The 18506-nt window shown below is 43.3% G+C and overlaps 1 protein-coding gene across 2 annotated transcripts in view; it reads left to right on the top strand.

The window, feature by feature from the left end:
• Positions 1 to 349: 349 nt before the first annotated feature.
• Positions 350 to 18506, top strand: part of LAPTM4B (lysosomal protein transmembrane 4 beta) — a 69718-nt gene continuing 51561 nt past the window's right edge. For both annotated transcript variants that reach the window (XM_030862962.3, XM_030862964.3), the window contains exon 1: positions 350 to 659. In XM_030862962.3, coding sequence (XP_030718822.1) covers positions 561 to 659 — 99 coding nt within the window. In that variant the 5' untranslated portion in view covers positions 350 to 560. The remainder of the gene's footprint in view (positions 660 to 18506) is intronic.

Genomic DNA, 18506 nt, shown 5'->3' on the forward strand with positions numbered 1-18506 from the left:
ATCACCCCTATCGTTTCTCCCCCCTCCATCCAGTCTACAAGATAACAGTGATGGCACCTACAGATTATCTGCAAGATACAAGTGGAAGGAGAAAACAACCCCACAACCAACGAGACTGTAAAAGAATCTCGAATCCATGACAGAGTTACACAAACGACCAAATGAAAGAGGAACTCCACTGGGGGCCGACTACGCGACCGGCCGAGAGTGCAAGATGATTTATCTATTTACAATGGGCCGGCGGCGCCAGCAGCTGGCCGGAGCCCGCGGTGACATCACGGGGCCCGGGCGCCCGTCACGTGGTCCGCGAGCCGCTCCGCCCCCTCCTGCTCCTCCTCCTTCTCCCGCAGCCTTCCGAGCGCTGGGTCCGGCCGAGGCAGCCGCTCCGAGCTATCGGGGGAGGCGCGGAGCAAGGGCCGGCGGGCGGCGAGCGGGGCTGGGAGCGCGAGCGGGAGCGGCCGAGGAGCCGGCAGTAGACGCGCGGCGGGCCCGGACCAACGCGGCTGAAGCTCCTGCAAAGTTGGGCGCGCGCTCGCGCCACTGCGCCGGCGGCCCGAGCGATGAAGATGGTGGCCCCCTGGACGCGGTTCTACTCCAACAGCTGCTGCCTGTGCTGCCATGTCCGCACCGGCACCATCCTGCTCGGCGTCTGGTACCTGGTGAGCGCGGCGGGTCTTGGCGAGCCCCGGGGCGCACCTGCCAGGGAGGAGGGCGGGCGCCCCGCACCTCGCAGGGACCCTGGCCCGCGCCCCCGCCTCGCTTTTCACGACGTCTAGCTGGTTCCCGGTGCGGCTTCGGGGTTGGGTGATGCCAGCACTAATCCGCCTAAAGTTATATTATTAGAAACTTAATTCTCCGGGCGAGCGGGTCAGCGATGCCCCGGGCTCAGCCAACCTGTGGCGAGGGGTGCAATCAGGGCCGGGAGTTCGGGGCGTTTCGGGGGTGCGGGAAGGCAGGGGGCGCCCAGGGCAGGGAGCGCCCAGGGCAGGGAGCGCCGGAAAGCTCTCAGCTGGGAGCCGGCTCGGCCGTGGGGAGGTCCGCGGTTTCCGGTGAAAGTGCACTCGGTGGTCAGAGAACTCCGATCCGGTCTGCGGAGCACGTGCTTTCCTTTCCTTTCTTCTTAGCAGCACCCGCTGGGCTTTGTGTTTCGACGGGTCCCGACAAACGTCGAGGCGGTGACCGGCACCTCGTGCTACCCCCAGTTGTCGGCCCGGGTTGCGGGCCCGCGTGCCTATTCTCCCAGCCCGCATCTGGCCTCGGGTTTGCTGTCCAGTCTCCTGCGCACCTTCACATCCCGAGTGGAAATGGTTGGGGGCTCTTTACCCACACGTTTGTTGTAAAGCCCTTACTCTAGGAAGGGATTTGCCTGTGATTTATTGCGTTTCAATCTGCCCGGGGCAGCCATTTTACACCCACTGGCTTTCCTGCCCCTTTACAGATGATCCCTGTACCTTCTTAGCCGACACCGGAGGAGGCAAATCTGGTTTGTCTTTAGGTTGGAGCTTTTAAGATCTTATTTGTATGGGGAGCAGTGATTATCAGGGGCAGTGAGGGAATCTTGCCCTGTGCCAGCTCCCGCTTGGTTGTTGGCCCCCCGAAGACTGCACTGAGTCGGATTCCACTGCATTTCGGGTTTGGTCACATCATGATGGAGAGTTAGACCCGAGCCTTTTTGCAGTGAATATCTCTGCATGATGAGGAAACACCTTAAAAGTGGTAATAAGATGGCATATAGAACTTTTCGGTGGGAATAAATTCTTCTTAGTCATCATAGTTTTTTGGTCAGTTCATAATTCAGTTTTTTGATATATATGGACATTTTGCCGAATCGTGAACTCGTTTGTTGTGCCATTTTAAGCAGAACGTCCCCCCGCCCCACATGGTGTTCTCTGTGCTATTTATAGTTTCAAGTTTCCTTTAGTCTGTGCCTATCACAGGCCACACAATAGAAATATTTGGCCTTAAAAGCTTTCAAACAGATCTTTGGTGTGTGTGGGTTCTTACTGTGCGGTGTGAATGCAGATAGAACATCTGCGTATTGGCTCAACCCTGATTTTGCTAAAAGCAAAGAAATCTTTACAGAAATTTAAAATGACAGTGGAAGGTTAGTGGGTGGCCTCGAAATAGTGCTTTTATTGATGATCAAGACAGCTAATTTTATACACATGTCTTGTGTCCTCCTTGAAAATGTTTAAATCTGCAGACTTGCAAGTACATCAGTGAATGTAATTTGTAAAATCTAGGGCGCTGCATTAGGCCAGTGGACTACATGATCTACAGGAAAGATAAATCTACTTTGAGCCCTGCTGTTGGCTGTAATCCAACTAACCAGTATTGGTGTGATAAAAGGAGAGCACTCACGTACTCTGCCTATGGCTTGAGCATGCTTTCTGGGGGAAAGTAGTTATTGGTATGCACGTTTTAGCATTTGGAAATATATGGCCTTTTGAAAGGTAATTAGAAAGCTTTCCAGCAAATGTGAGTAAGAATGCCGCTTTAGGTAAACCTCATATCCGGGAAACCTGCCGGTCATCTTTATAAGTCTTTTGCATTTCACAAAACAATTTAAACTTTTTTAAAAAAAAATAGTGCGTTTCCCTCATACCTTTGAATATAATTTGGTTATCCAAAACATTGATTAACATGACAGTTTTTAAGATGAAGGAGCCAAAGAATAAGGCATCTCTTCCTCCTTACCTTACCCCCTCACCCCACCAGCCATCTGGCTGAGATGGGGTTACTTATCAGAAAGGGGGAGGGTTTTCAGGAAAACAGAAGGGTAGGAGTATAGATAGGTATTCAAAAAAGAGTCCACTAGAAAGGATAGGTAAAGTGGATCTTTTTTTACACATTTTCTAATTGTTTCCTACCATGATCATTTACTAAGGTCCTGTGTTCCAGGGACTATACTAGATATCTTTTTTTTTTTGGCCGCATCCCACGGCTTGTGGGATCTTAGTTCCCCGGCCAGGGGTCAAACCTGCAGCCTCGGCAGTGAAAGCACAGAGTCCTAACCACTGGACCGCCAGGGAATTCCCTAGATATCTTGACTTGAAAAAAGCCAAAACGAACAACGTAAGAACTGTGAGTTGAGTTTATTCAGTGTCTTACTGTGTAAGGTAACCCAGAAGACAGCCTCTCAGCTCTGAGAAACCGTTCTGAAGAGGTAAGGGAGGAGAGGAGCCAGGATATATGAATTTTTTGCTGTGAAAAAACCTGTAGTCGAAATCAAAAGGTGACTATTAATCACAAAGAACAGGCGTCTCAAGTTGATGATTTTAGTGCTTTTCTATGTATGGGAAGATGCAAGAATCTGGGGTCACTGAAATTTTTCCTTAGATATGTATCTTCACTATCTTGGGGCAGGCATCGGAAGCACAGACTGCTTCCTGTTTGTCTCCATCCTGAATTCCCCTCAGGCCCACAGTCAGTGGGTGACTACAGTGGCTAATGGCTTGATCCTTGGAGAACTGGAATAGTAGGCAACATTTTTCTCTACAATGCTTTTTTTAAAATTTTATTTTTAAAAACTTTTTAAAATTTTTGGCCGCGTGGCACCGCATGTGGGATCTTGGGTCCCCGACCAGGGATCAAACCCACGCCCCCTGCAGTGGAAGTGCAGACAGAGTCTTAACCTTTGGACTGCCAGGAAGTCCCCTCTCTGCAGTGCTTTGCATAAGCTTAATTTTTATGTCTGGGTGAGGTAGTTTTTTTTATTCCCGTTTCATAGATGAAAACTGAGGCTAAGAGACCTTAGGTGATTTACTTAAGATTGGCTTGTGGTTTGAGTGATGTTTCGGTCTGTGCTGTTTCCACAGTTTAACCTTTTAAAAGTTGAGTGTGTGTTTTGTTTTTGCCTTGGAATTATAAAGGTTTCCTTCAGTCCAGTAAATAAAAAAAGCATATTGATTTCAGGTATTTGTATTAGAGATCTGTTTGTTTTGCTTTCTTTTAAGTTTTCCTTTTTTAAATTGAGGCATAATTTACATATGGTGAAAATCACAGATATTAGGTGTACAGTTCATTGACATGACCAATGCATGCACCTTTGTAACCCACACCCTTAGAGAACATTTCCAAAGCCCCAGAAAGTTCCCTTGTGCCTCTTCCAGTATACCCCTCCACAGACACCCCGACCCCATAGGTGAGTTTTGCCTATTCATATAAATGGAATTATACTACTGTATGTATTCTTTTGTATTGGGTTTCTCTAACTTAGCATAATGTCTTAGATTCATTCATGGTTTTGGAGTGTATCAATAGATTGTACCTTTTTATTGCTGAGTATTGTATGAATATACCACAGTCTGTTTATTCATTTGCCCGATGATGGACATTTGGGTTATTTCCATTTTGGGGCTATTATGGATAAATCTGCTCTGAACATTCTTGCAAAAAAGACTTTGTGGACATTTGTTTTTATTTCTCTTGAATACATACCTAGCAGTGGAATTCCTGGTTGTTGTGTGGTTTTTTTTTTGTTTGTTTTGTTTTTTTTATTGCAGTATGCGGGCCTCTCACTGTTGCGGCCTCTCCCGTTGCGGAGCACAGGTTCCGGACGCGCAGGCCCAGCAGCCACGGCTCACGGGCCTAGCTGCTCCGCGGCATGTGGGATCTTCCCGGACCGGGGCACGAACCCGTGCCCCCTGCATCGGCAGGCGGACCCTCAACCACTGCGCCACCAGGGAAGCCCCTTTGTGTGTTTTAACTCTATAAGAAACTGCCAAGGTGTTTTCCAAGTTGCCATTTTACACTCCAGGCATCAGTGTATGAAGTTCAGTGGGCGTGTAGTGGTAGCTCCTGGTGGCTTTAGTTTGAGTTTCCCTTATGACTAATGAGGTGGAACAGTTTATCTTTGCTTCTTGGCTAATTATATATCTTCCTTTGTGAAGTGCTATTGATTGCCAATTTTTTAAATTGGGTTTTGTCTTTTTTTTCCTACTGATTTGTAAGAACTCTCTATATTTTGGATACCAGTCCTTTGTTAAACATATACCTTGTGAATATTTTCTTTCAGTGTGTGGCTTGCCCACTCATTTTCTTAATGGTATATTTTGATGAACTTTGAGTTTTTAATTTCAATTAAGTTCAACTTGTCATTGCTTTCTTTTATGGTCAGTACTTTCTGTGTTCTAAGAATCTTTGCCTACCCTGAAGTTGTAAAGATATTCTTATATTTTCTTCAGAAGCCTTATGGCTTTAGCTTTTATATTTACATCGTGTGGTCTATCTCTAAGTTTTGTGTTAACGATGTGAGGTAGAGGTTTGTGTTTATTTTAAAAGGCAGTTTAATCATTAAACCTAAAAAAAAGTTGATTTATCACATAACCTTTAATAGCTACAAATGTTTTTAGAAAGACAAGTAAGGTGCCTATCCATCTTCACAGAGAATGAGGACTGACTTGTCCCGGTTTCCAGAGGGATCGTGTTATGAAAGAAATACTTAAAGTAGAATGATTGCTATGCAGGCTTCTGAGGTTTCCTCTCCTTCTTCAACAAAACTTAATATTCTAAGCCTGAATCCATTAACTTTCTCCCCGAATTTGCACATACTCGAGTCTCTCTTGTCGTGGTCCAAACGCGGGTCGGAAAAGAATTTCCAGACACAAGGCAGAATGTAAAGAACATAGAATTTGTTAGAGGGAAGGGTCGCTGCCAGAAGAGCAGGCCGACTTCCTAATAGTCCGGGAGAGTCAAGCCCGAACATGTGCTGTTGATCAGTTTTTATAGCCAGCAAGCAAAGGAATGGTCCGAGGTGAAAATTTTGTTTCCTGATTGGTCAAGGCACATATACCTTCCTTCTATAGGGTGGGAGTGGGACAGGGCATACACCTTTCCTTATTTGGGACAGGTCCCATTGCCCACGTGGGTCCTTATTTGAGACTGGTCCCAAGTTGCCCAGGTGGGCTCAGGAATTTCATAACCATGGCAACGTGGTGAGGGAGATTAAGAGTCCGGTAGTGGGTGTAATGCTGAAACATTTTCAGACAGGGTCGTCCTTTGTCCTTGGAGCACCATTGTCCTTAGAGCACCACATCTCTTTCACCTTCTATCTACATTTCCCAGTTTAGCTGCCTCTGTTCCCCTTGCCATCTGAATCTCTTCCTTTATTCCGTCTCCATGTCCTATTGATTTTTGCTCAACCTCTGATTACCTTATTCTGTCCTGTTCTTATTCTTGCTACCATTTCCCTCGTTTCGGCTCTCATTAGCACTCACTTGGCTATTATAATAGAATCATAACTGGTCTCCCTGCTTCTAGCCTTGCCATCAATAATCCATTTTTTTTCAGTCCATTACAAATGCAATTTCCAGAGGTATTTTTCTCAAGCACAAATATGAGCTTGTTATCTTACTCGTAAAAAATGTTGGCTTATATCAGGGAGATGTGTGTATTTCATGACCTGTGTGTTTCAAGTCAACTTAAATTGGCTTACACAATTAACAAGTGCAGTGGTTTCCACCACACCCCTTTCCCCCTTTCTCCCATCCCTTCCCCTTTCAGGTTATCTTCCTTTAGGATACAAATGGCCAGCCAGTACTTAAGCCCTGGGTCCTGAGATTCATTCAGATTTGATAAGTGTAAGTTATCTGTCCACCCCTGAGCCACATAGGCCAGGGTTATGTGACTAGAGTTATACTGATGAAATTAGGTCTGGGATATGCTTCCCTTGAACTATTTATTGACTAGGAGAGATGTGAGCCAGAGGTGGGATTAATTTAAAACACCAGCTTGAGAGTGGAGGGATGAGGCATCAGAGACTGTTACTGGGAGGAGGAGGAAAGAATGTTTGGAGAATAATACAATAAAAAATCCCTGCTATACTCTTTATGCTAAAGCCCGCATTTCTTGTGGAATGTGTTTTGCCATCAGGACCTGAGTTTCTTCCTATACACTCAAGCATACTTTTTGCTTTGTAGTTTCTTTCATCGTTTTATCAGGTAATTTTCTTATTGTGTTTTTAAAAGTGGTCCTGGGGCTTCCCTGGTGGCGCAGTGGTTGAGAGTCCGCCTGCCAATTCAGGGGACATGGGTTCGTGCCCCGGTCCGGGAAGATCCCACATGCAGCGGAGCAGCTGGGCCCGTGAGCCATGGCCGCTGAGCCTGCGCGTCCGGAGCCCGTGCTCCGCAACGGGAGAGGCCACAACAGTGAGAGGCCCGCGTACAGCAAAAAAAAAAAAAAAAAAAATGGTCCTGGTAGTTGGAAGAATCTGTCATTGACACCTGGGATAGGTCCCCCTTTGTGCATATCATCCTTTTTATTATAATCCAGGTGTGTTTTAGGAGGTTAGTTATTCAGCAAGTACATACTGAATGCTTCTTTGTGCCAGGCATTATTCATAGGGGAGTTGGCCATATATCAGATTATAAAGGATGAAAGAGCTCAGGGTAGCTGGTCTCATTGGCTTTATGACCTGGCCTGTCAAATAATCAACTAGTTCACTTTGAAAGTCACAGCTTGCTTGTGTACCCAAGCCTGGTGGGTTCTTTTTGTAAGTCCTGGTGCAATAACTATTGATTTTTGTCTGTATAGTAATACTGGAGAGTAAAACCGACATCTTGCATTTGTAGAGTGATTGATAGTTTTCAGTGGGCTTCATATTTGTTCTTATTGAGACCTCAAAGCAACCCTGGGGTCAGGCACGATAGGTGGTGATATGCTCCTTTAAGATTAATAGTTTCTTTCCAGCTGTCAGATTCTTGAACTTGGTCTGTAAGTCCAGGGCAAAATAGGGGCTAATTCATAATATTTCTGTAATCCTTACTACCTAATGTTTTCCCTACTGTATTAGATTGTAAAAGACTGAAATTATAAGCTAAAGAGTATGAATTTTATTCTGTAGGCAGTGGGGAGGCACTGAAGAATTATGAACAGGTGTGATAGGGTGAAAGCAGTTTTTAAGGAGGATTGAAAGGGCAGGCTCTTGTATAGATGGCTGGGAAACCAGGCAGGGTGTGGTACAGCCTTCCAGATAGGAGATGGAGCAATGTCAGTTCTTCCCAGCATAGATCTTTCATTTGCTAATGATGCAAATAACATGGATGGGAACTTTGATCAGTTAGTCAGTGATACCGTTGCCATCCAGATTTTCTACGTCTGAATTCAGGAATCGAACAGATCTGGACAGAGAGGGATGCTGGATTTTTGAGAGATGTCTCATGAACCCCTTTTTAAAAGTATAGGCCTCCCTACCCCCAAATGTAAAGGATCAAGGGAAGTTCTATGAAATATTGTCTGGTGAAGATTTCAGTGGTATTTAACGCCTTTTTAAACTTTTATCTCGTGTTAACAGATATTCATCCGAACCGTTTACTTTTTTTTTTGGCCATGCCGCGTGGCTTGGGAGATCTTAGTTACTCGACCAGACATCGAACCCAGGCCCTCGGCAGTGAGGGTGCCGAGGCCTAACCACTGGACTGCCAGGGAATTCCCTCATCAGAACATTTTAAAGACCAAGAAATAAAGATTGCCATCATAGTGTTTATTAACATCAATCTCTCTGGGTCCCACTTTAGATACGTCTAATGAACTAACAAAGCATCAAGTGTTAAAGTGGTTAACGTGAGTTTTGCACCGTGATGTGTATATTAACTAAAGGTGTGATCTATTTGTTTTGTCAACTTCTGTTGAATCTTTGTCATGAAGGAAGAGGACTCATTTTTCCCTTCCCACTGCACCCCCGTTGTGGCAGATACACTGTTGTTCATAAAGGGATGCTAGTGAAAACAATGGGTGCTTTCTCCACTTCCTCCCGGCTCCCTTGGCTCTTTTAATAGAGCTTTCTGGAGCCTTGATGAGAGTTCTTAAACAGCTGTAAACTGGTTTTTTACCTGAAGCAAAATAAAAATTAAGCAGAGATCACACTTCTTCATTTGGTCCTAACAAACTCCCCCCCCCACCGCCCCCCACCACCAGGGATTTGAACCTGTGCCCCCTGCAGTGGAAGTGCAGAGTCCTAACCGTTGGACCACTAGGGAATTCCCAGTCTAACAAACTTTTAAAGGTTTAGAGTTGCCTTTTTGCAGCTGCAGCTTCCAAGGGAAAATTATTTCTCAGGGACATATGTAGGGGCCAAAAATTGCTTGAGGAAATATAATTTCAAATTATTATTAAAAATAAGCTTGAGTGTTTTTATTAACCTTTGAGCTGCTAAAATTGCATAGCTAGTTGGTGCCATGGTGAAGCAGTAACGCTTGGTACAGGTAGGTGCTGACATCTTTGTTGACTAACAGTAGAGGGCTTGGGGCTGCCGACGTGGAGGTGTTATTGGTTGAAAGAAAAGAGTCACTTAGTGGGGGGTTACCTGGGTAAGGCCAGATGGGACGCATCAGAGTTTGGCCTTTCCTCAACCTTGCTGGACCAGAGATTGGATCTTGTCAATGCCCCAAAGTTGAATGGCTGATTCACACTGACTAAACTTATAGTAGACTGACACATGAAACCAGAATGCCAATTTATTAATGTTTGATGGGGAAATATAATCCTCATGGAAATGAATACTCCTATCCTGAGGCCTATGTATTCTTTTCCTGTAGAGGACACTAAATTATGATTGTCAGTGATTTGAGTACTTAATAGCTTTTCTTAAAGACAGCCTGGTGAGGCCAGCTTCAGAAAAGAGAGAGCATTCAGTACTAAAAGGAGCAAGTCTCCAGGCCGCGACAGTGTCTTCTTCCAGCTGTGCTGCAAGAGGGGTTTGCTTCTTTGATAGTACTTTTTGTTGTCTGAATTTTGATCTAGCCATAAGTGTCCCCCTTCCCCCCCCCTTTTTTTTTTTTTTTGCGGTACGTGGGCCTCTCACTGTTGTGGCCTCTCCCGTTGTGGAGCACAGGCTCCAGATGCGCAGGCTCAGCGGCCGTGGCTCACGGACCCAGCCACTCTGCGGCATGTGGGATCTTCCTGGACTGGTGGGGCACGAACCCGTGTCCCCTGCATCGGCAGGCGGACTCTCAACCGCTGCGCCACCAGGGAAGCCCCCCACTTCCCCCCCTTTTAAGGTGGCATTGGATTCTCTGATAATCTGGTCTTTTCTCTTGTGTTAATATTTAACCTCTGTATTTGCTATGGTATAGATAAAGTGTTGTGAACAGAGGTGCAGAAATGCAGTTTACTTCTCGCTTGTGTTAACAGTTAGGGAGGATTGGCAAGCTTTGTTCCGTGAGGCCATCCAGAGACGACCCAGACTGGTGGGGCAGTTGTGCCATCCTAAATGTGCTGACTCCTCTGGATGTAGGAGGCTGCTTCCGTTATCCTTGTCTGCCTGGTTGGAGACATCTCATCAGCACCATGTTTGTGTTCTGGCCTGCTAGAAAGGAGAACAGTCACCTGGAGGACAAGCAGCTTCATTTTTTTTAAGGATGTGACGTGGAAATTGTATGCATTGCTGTCACTCATATCCCAGTAGCCAGAAACAAGACATACGACCTAGCTGCAAGGGAAGCTAGGAGATATTATCTTTAGCTGGGCATTGATATATCCAGATAAGCCTATTACTGTGAAAGAAGGGGAGAACGGATTCCAGGGATTCCAGGGGCATCTACTAATCTGACATGACACCTAACGGCAGCCTTATTGCTGAGATCCTGTTTGCCCAGTGGGCACCCAGTAGTAATTATAGGAGGCTTTAATTCCAGTCTACAAAACAGTACTTGTTGGCTCTCAGTACTTCAGTTTTCCTCTCTAAATTGGAGTTAAAAATTCTAACAATAAACAATTGCAAATATTAAAAAGTATCACAAAACAATTTAAGCAAGTCATAAAATAGTTGCAAATATGGATAAAACTAAGTAGTATTCAAACACAAATGCATTTCTCCCAAGGTGTGCTGCTTAATGGAGTTTTTAATTGATTGTTAAAAATTATTTTAAAGATAAAATGAGGGTACATGGATAGCATTTTCAGTATGAAAACACATAGTCATCTATGTAAGAAATCAAATGCAGCTAGCTTATGGATCAGAAAACTGTAACTGTGCTTATGGATAAGGACTTCCCGTCTGAAAGGAAAATCATTGTAGAATATTTATGCCTAGAAGGAATGGCATTGTGTATCCAGTTTCCTTCTTCCCTCCTTCCTTCTTTCCTCCTCCTTCAACAGATTTGAGAACTTCCTGGGTGTTAGGAAATGTGTGAGGTGCTGGCAATGCAATGGTGATTCAAAATAGACTCAGTCCTTGCCAACGTGGAATCTATGGTCTAGTAAGAAGAAATTACCAGTAATTAATATATATTAATTAGTAATCACAAATAAATATTGGAACGTAATTGTGATAGGTGCTGTGAAGGAGAATGTAAGACATGTGAGAGAGTTTGGGGATGAGTGGCCGTGTTGGGGAGCCTTGCAATCTTTGTCTTTAAGTGGAGAAATTAGCCCATTTACGTTAACAGTGGTTAATATATTAGGACTTACATTACTCCTTGTTTCTGTTTTTCTGTCTGTTGTTGCCATCTTTCATATTACCTGAATTTTTTCTTACCCATTTTTTTTGCCTATCTGCTATTTTTTATTTCTATTATTTCAGTGGTTCGCTCAAGAAATTTTAACATATGTACTTATCAGAGTCTAGACTTAATAATATCTTTGCCTTTCTTTTGAACAAGTCCTTTAACTCTGGTCATTTCTTGTATGTTAGTGTCTTTTTTTAAAAACTCACCCAAGACACTGATCTGTACAATCAATGTTTGCTTAGAGTTACCCACATATTTACACCTCTGTCCATCATCTTCTCTCTTTATTTGCAGTCACTCTAATTTTTATTTTAAAAATGGATATTTTAATACCCCAAATGTGGAAAGTACGTGATCCATCATTTTCTTTTGCACCTCAGACCTGCTGTCTAGGATCACTGTCCTTCTGTCGGACGTACATATTAAACATTTTCCTTTAGTGAAATCTGTTGGTGGCAAACTCTGACAGTTGTTCTTTGAAAATATCTTTATTTTTATTTATTTTTTAAAAACATAGATTTTATTTATTTATTTTTGGCTACGTTGGGTCTTCATTGCTGCACGCGGGCTTTGCTCTAGTTGCGGCGAGCGGGGGCTACTCTTCGTTGCGGTGCGTGGGCTTCTCATTGCGGTGGCTTCTCTTGTCGCAGAGCACGGGCTCTAGGCGTGCGGGCTTCTGTAGTTGTGGCTCGAGGGCTTCAGTAGTTGTGGCTCCCGGGCTCTAGAGTGCAGGTTCAGTAGTTGTGGCGCATGGGCTTAGTTGTTCCGCGGCATGTGGGATCATCCTGGACCAGGGCTCGAACCCACATCCCCTGCATTGGCAGGCGGATTCTTAACCACTGTGCCACCAGGGAAGTCCTGAAAATATCTTTATTTGACTCGAGTTTTTGAAAGATATTTCAATCCTTGGTTGAGAGTTATTGTCTCAACACATTGAAGCTCCTTCCACGTCTCTTGACTTCTGCTTTGCTGCTGAGAGGTCAGTTGTCAGTCTTGCTGACATTTACTTTTTTTTTTTTTTTTTTGCGTTACGCGGCCTCTCACTGTTGTGGCCTCTCCCGTTGCGGAGCACAGGCTCTGGACGCGCAGGCTCAGCATGGCTCACGGGCCCAGCCGCTCCGCGGCATGTGGGATCTTCCCAGACCGGGGCACGAACCCGTGTCTCCTGCATCGGCAGGCGGAGTCTCAACCACTGCGCCACCAGGGAAGCCCAACATTTACTTTTGATTCATTAGGTCTGAAGTTGGTCTTGTGGGTCTGCATTAGTAACACACTGGGGATGATGCTGAAGCTGCAGGTCTACCACACTTTTGGTAGCAGTGGTTTGTGGACTCACACATTTCGGATGCTAATTTCCTTTTCCTAGAATCTTGCCTATGTAGTTAAAACACTGGCTATTTTTATTCCTTCAAAAGGTATTGAACAAAACAAGTAACTGAAGGCTTGGTGATAAGTCAAAGTATAGTTACAAGGAACAAACAATTAAAAAAATTTTTTCTTATTTTACCTTGGAGTACAGTTGATTAACAATGTTGTGATAGTCTCAGGTGTACAGCAGTGTGATTCAGTTATACATATACATGTATCTATTCTTTTTCAAATTCTTTTCCCATTTAGGTTGTTACATATAATACTGAGCAGAGTTCCCTGTGCTATACAGTAAGTCCTTGTTGGTTATCCATTTTAAATATAGCAATGTATACATGTCAATCCCAAACTCCGTAAATATCCCTTCCCCTCACCCTTCCCCCTGGTAACCATAAGTTCGTTCTCTAAGTCTGTGAGTCTGTTTCTGTTTTGTAAATAAGTTCATATGTATCATTTCTTTTTAGGTTCCACATACAAGTGATATACTTCTCTTTCTCTGTCTGACTTACTTCACTCAGTATGACAATCTCTAGGTTCATGAATGATGCTGCAAATGGCATTATTTCATTCTTTTTAATGGCTGGGTAATATTCCATTGTATATATGTACCATATCTTCTTTATCCATTCCTCTGTTGATGGACATTTAGGTTGCTTCCATGTCTTGGCTATTGTAAACAGTGCTGCAGTGAACATTGGGGTGCATGTATCCTTTTGGACCATGTTTTTATCTGGATATATGCCCAGGAGTGGGCTTGCAGGATCATATGGTAGCTCTATTTTTAGTTTTTTAAGGAACCTCCATACTGTTCTCCGTAGTGGCTGTACCAATTTACATTCCCACCAACAGTGGAGGAGGGGTAGGAGCTGTGCCTTTTCTCCACAGCCGCTCCAGCATTTATTGTTTATGGATTTTTTTTTAATTTAAAATTTTATTTTATTTTTTAAAATTTATTTATTTTTGGCTGCTTTGGGTCTTAATTGCTGCCTGCGGGCTTTTTCTGGTTGCTGCAAGCAGGGGCTACTCTTCCCTGTGGTGCATGGGCTTCTCATTGTGGTGGCTTCTCTTGTTGTGGAGCACGGGCTCTAGGCGCACAGGCCTCAGTAGTTGTGGCATGCAGCCTCAGTAATTGTGGCTCACGGGCTAAGTAGTTGTAGTGCACAGGCTTAGTTGCTCCGTGGCATGTGGGATCTACCTGGACCAGGGATCGAACCCATGTCACCTGCATTGGCAGGTGGATTCTTAACCGCTGTGCCACCAGGGAAGTCCCTGTTTATGGATATTTTTATGATAGCCATTTTGACTGGTGTGAGGTGATATCTTGTAGTTTTGATTTGCATTTCTCTAATAATTAGTGATGTTGAACATCTTTTCATGTGCTTTTTGGCCATCTGTATGTCTTCTTTGGAGAAATGTCTGTTTAGATCTTCTGCCCATGTTTTGATTAGGTTGTTTGTTTTGATGATATTAAGCCACTTGAGCTGTTTGGAAATTTTGGAGACTAATCCCTTGTTGGTCACATCATTTGCAAATATTTTCTCTCAATCTGTGGGTTGTCTTTTTGTTTTGTTTATGGTTTCCTTTGCTGTGCAAAAGCTTTTGAGTTTAATTAGGTCCCATTTGTTTGTTTTTATTTCCATTACTCTGGGAGACGGATTGAAAAAGATAATTGCTGTGATTTTTGTCAGAGAGTGTTCTGCCTATATTTTCCTGTAAGAATTTTATAGTGTCCGGTCTCACATTTAGGTCTTTAATACAGTTTGAGCTTATTTTTGTGTATGGTGTTAAAGAATGTTCTAATTTTATTTTTTTACATGTAGTTGTCCAGTTTTCCCAGGACCATTTATTGAAGAGACTGTCTTTCCCCCATTGTACAGTCTTGCCTCCTTTGTTGTAGATTAATTGACCGTAGGTGTGTGTTTATATCTGGGCATTCTATCCTGTTCCATTGATCTATTTCTGTTTTTGTGCCAGTACCATACTGTTTTGATGACTATAGCTTTGTAGTATAGTCTGAAGTCAGGCAGCCTGATTCCTCCAGCTCCATTTTTCTTTCTGTAGATTACTTTGGCTATTTGGGGTCTTTTGTGTCTCCATACAAATTTTAAGATTTTTTATTGTAGTTCTGTGAAAAATGCCATTGGTAATTTGATAGGGATTGCATTGAATCTACAGATCTGTAGATTGCCTTGGGTAGTATAGTCATTTTGACAGTATAGATTCTTCCAGTTCAGGAGCATGGTATATCTTCCCATCTGATTGTGTTGTCTTCAGTTTCTTTAAACAGCATCTTATAGTTTTCAGAGTACAGGTCTTTTGTCTTCTTAGGTAGGTTTATTCCTAGGTATTTTCTTTTTGATGCAGTGGTAAATGGGATTGTTTCTTGAATTTCTCTGTATGATCTTTCGTTGTTAGTGTGTAGAAATGCAGCAGATTTCTGTGTATTAATTTTGTAACCTGCAACTTTACCAAATTCATTGATGAGCTCTAGTAGTTTTCTGGTAGCATCTTTAGGGTTTTCTATGTATAGTATTATATCATCTGCCAACAGTGACAGTTTAACTTCTTTTCCAATTTGGAATCCTTTTAGTTCTTTTTCTTCTCTGATTGCCGTAGCTAGGACTTACAAAACTATGTTGGATAAAAGTGGCAAGAGTGAACATCCTTGTCTTGAGGAACAAACTTTAAATTAATAACAGAAACACCAGAGAGCTTTTGTGAAAATGTTTAAAAAATTTAGTAAAATTTCAAAAGGTGCTTTCTTTGATTCTTTCGTTATTTACCTGAGAATATTTCTTTGCCTAGTTTTTTTCCCCCTACCAGCTGTTTAGAAACTAAATGAAAGTTTCTCAGATAATCTTTTATTTTTTTTTTAATATTTATTTATCTACTTTTGGCTGTGTTGGGTCTTCGTTGCTGCATGTGGGCTTTCTCTAGTTGCAGCGAGTGGGGGCTACTCTTCATTGCGGTGCACAGGCTTCTCATTGTGGTGGCTTCTCTTGTTGTGGAGCACTGGCTCTAGGTGTGTGGGCTTCAGTATTTGTAGCACACAGGCTCAGTAGTTGCAACTCGCAGGCTCTAGAGCGCAGGCTCAGTGGTTGTGACGCACGGGCTTAGTTGCTCCACAGCATGTGGGATCTTCCTGGACGCGGGCTCGAACCCGTGTCCCCTGCATTGGCAGGCAGATTCTTAACCACTGTGCCATCAGGGAAGTCCCTCTCAGGTAATTTTAATATTTGTTCTAAAGAAAGTATGCAAACAGGAATAGAATCTTAAAGATATTTTTGTATTTACATTAGCGACAGTTAATTCACTAGATAAATCTTTTCATTAGTTTACTTTGAGAATAGCTTAAGAACAATGATCTTCAGAGGCTGTTTACTTTTGAAGTAATCTAATACTGTTTTCTTTTAGCTAAAAGTAACAATATCAGACATTAATGTCACCTTCAAGAATGTTCCATTACCTAGATTCATAGTAATGAATATTTATGGCATACACTTTATGTGTGGAAAGGAGAAATCATTAACAATTCAGCATTATGATTACAAAACATTCGTCTAAGAGTACTTAGATTATATCATTGCATTTTATTTTACTTTGACAAGATTTTTTAAAAACTTAGCTATCAAGTTATACTTTAGCTGCTTTTTATTCTAAACTGCAAGCCATGTGTGCAAACTAAAAGTGTATGTTTTTTGTCTTAATTTCAAAAGTTGTTGTGTTGGGGTGTATTAAATGTATTGCTATTTCGTAAGAAAAAATTAACTCTAAAGTACAATATAGCAACACTGTTCCTGAGTAGAATGCAAAATTTATATTCTAATGGTTAAGTCTGTTACGGCCTCTTCACTTTCATTAGAAAAGACATTCTGTTTTATGAGTTTCAATTTTGTCTTTGGTGAATAGCTGTAGGAATAAAGTATTCTTTTATGTATTGAAGCTAAACAGGGAACGTTTTAAACAGTCTTCCAAAGCATATTTTTAATGATTATCCAAGTTGTTGGAGTAGGATGGTTACAAATAGGGACTAATAGACCTAATGAATAGAGCATATCAGAACACAAAGAGCATCATGTTTGTTGCCCTAAAAAATTAATTTAGCCATTTTGCAGTTTATATTTTCTCCTCTTTTGTGGACGCTGGCCTTCTAACCCCCTAGTGCTTGATCCTTCCTTATGCACAGAGATTAGGTCCCCATAGCCCATTCTAAATTAGGCTCTGGGCTAGGCCTGTCTCTTCATATTCAGAGATGCAGAATGTTCTTTAGGGCATAAAAGGGAACACAGTTGTTCTCCCTGTCCACCCCTCCCCCCCCCACCAAGTCTCCTAGTGGCTCTTTGAACAGCCTTCTTTCTGGCCTGTGCTAGAGGACCATCCTTTGCCTTCTGTTCACTGTCCAGACATCTTTCTCATCATTCTGAGAGAATACATACAGTGGTGTCTCAGAGAGTGAAGATCAGAACCTGACCAAGTCCATTCAGGGAAATTGAGGATGCTTCTGCTGGGGTCGCAAGTCGGTTTCACTCTGCTTGCCAGCTTCCTGTCGCCTTGAGAGTGGCTGGGCTGTCTGGAACACTCCCTTGGAAAGAATTCAGAGCCTGCTGCCAGGGGACTGGTGAGCAGAGTCGCCAGGGCTTGTGAGCCAGGGCTTGTGAACCGGGTGCGGTGGCTTTTGGGGCGGAACCTGGGTTACTGGAAGGAGCATGTGTGGCATTTGTAATCAAAGGACCCATGACTGAGTGTCAGCTGAAAATGTCATGACCTTGTGTGGGTTTCCCCAAAGTCTGAGAGTCCTCGTCTGTAGAGCGGCGTAACAATAATCGCACCACATAGGGCAGGCAGAACGTCTTCAGTAATATGAGACAGAACGTGTAGTGGTGGTGGTTTCTTGATTTAATCTATCACCCATGAGGGAGACATGCCAGAAGGATGGCACTGTGGCCTGCAAGGTGAATCAGAAGGACCTCATTGAATTTGGGGCGGGGGGGGGAATCTTTATAATACATTTTAAAAATCTGCCTACTGGGATAGGCAAACACACATGGAGGGCAGGCCTGAGCACCAAAGGCTGAATAAAAAAAGGAGGCTGAGAGGCCAGACGGACAAGCCAACACATGATTATTCGGACAGCCTGCGAGTACTTTTCCTACCTAAAATCAACCTTGTCATAGTCCTTATTGCTGATAATGACAAGATTTTGTCACCCAGGCTCGAAATTTCAGTCTCCTTTGCTTCTTTTTTTATCCTTGCAGCTCGTCACTTCCTGTGTGTCTGATAATTCCACCTCTACGTGGAAAGGCCTTGAGATTCACACCTTGACTCTTCCACACGTAGGACCTAAGTAACCTCTCAAACTAATGCCTAAGATGACAATCTGACAGGGTTGTCATGAGATTTAGAGATGAAGTGGATCAGACCCTCATTACTGCTCAGCCAGACTATTGCAGTACTTTCTAGAATGCTTTCCTGCCTCCGTTTTAGCCTCCCAGCCTTTTCTAGCTTGATCTTCCTAACGAGAGCTCTGATCACTTTGTATCCTTCCTCAAAAACCTTCATTAACGTTTTGGATAAAGGCTCAAATTCCTCGCCTGGTTTTGAGGACTCGCTGCCATCTGGCCCTAGCCTGCATTTCTGGTCTCATCCCCGAGCACTTTCCTTTTGTCTACTGTGCTTTAACCAAATCGAACT

This window comes from Globicephala melas, chromosome 17, assembly GCF_963455315.2.
Source record: "Globicephala melas chromosome 17, mGloMel1.2, whole genome shotgun sequence".
NCBI classification, from domain to species: Eukaryota; Metazoa; Chordata; class Mammalia; order Artiodactyla; family Delphinidae; genus Globicephala; species Globicephala melas.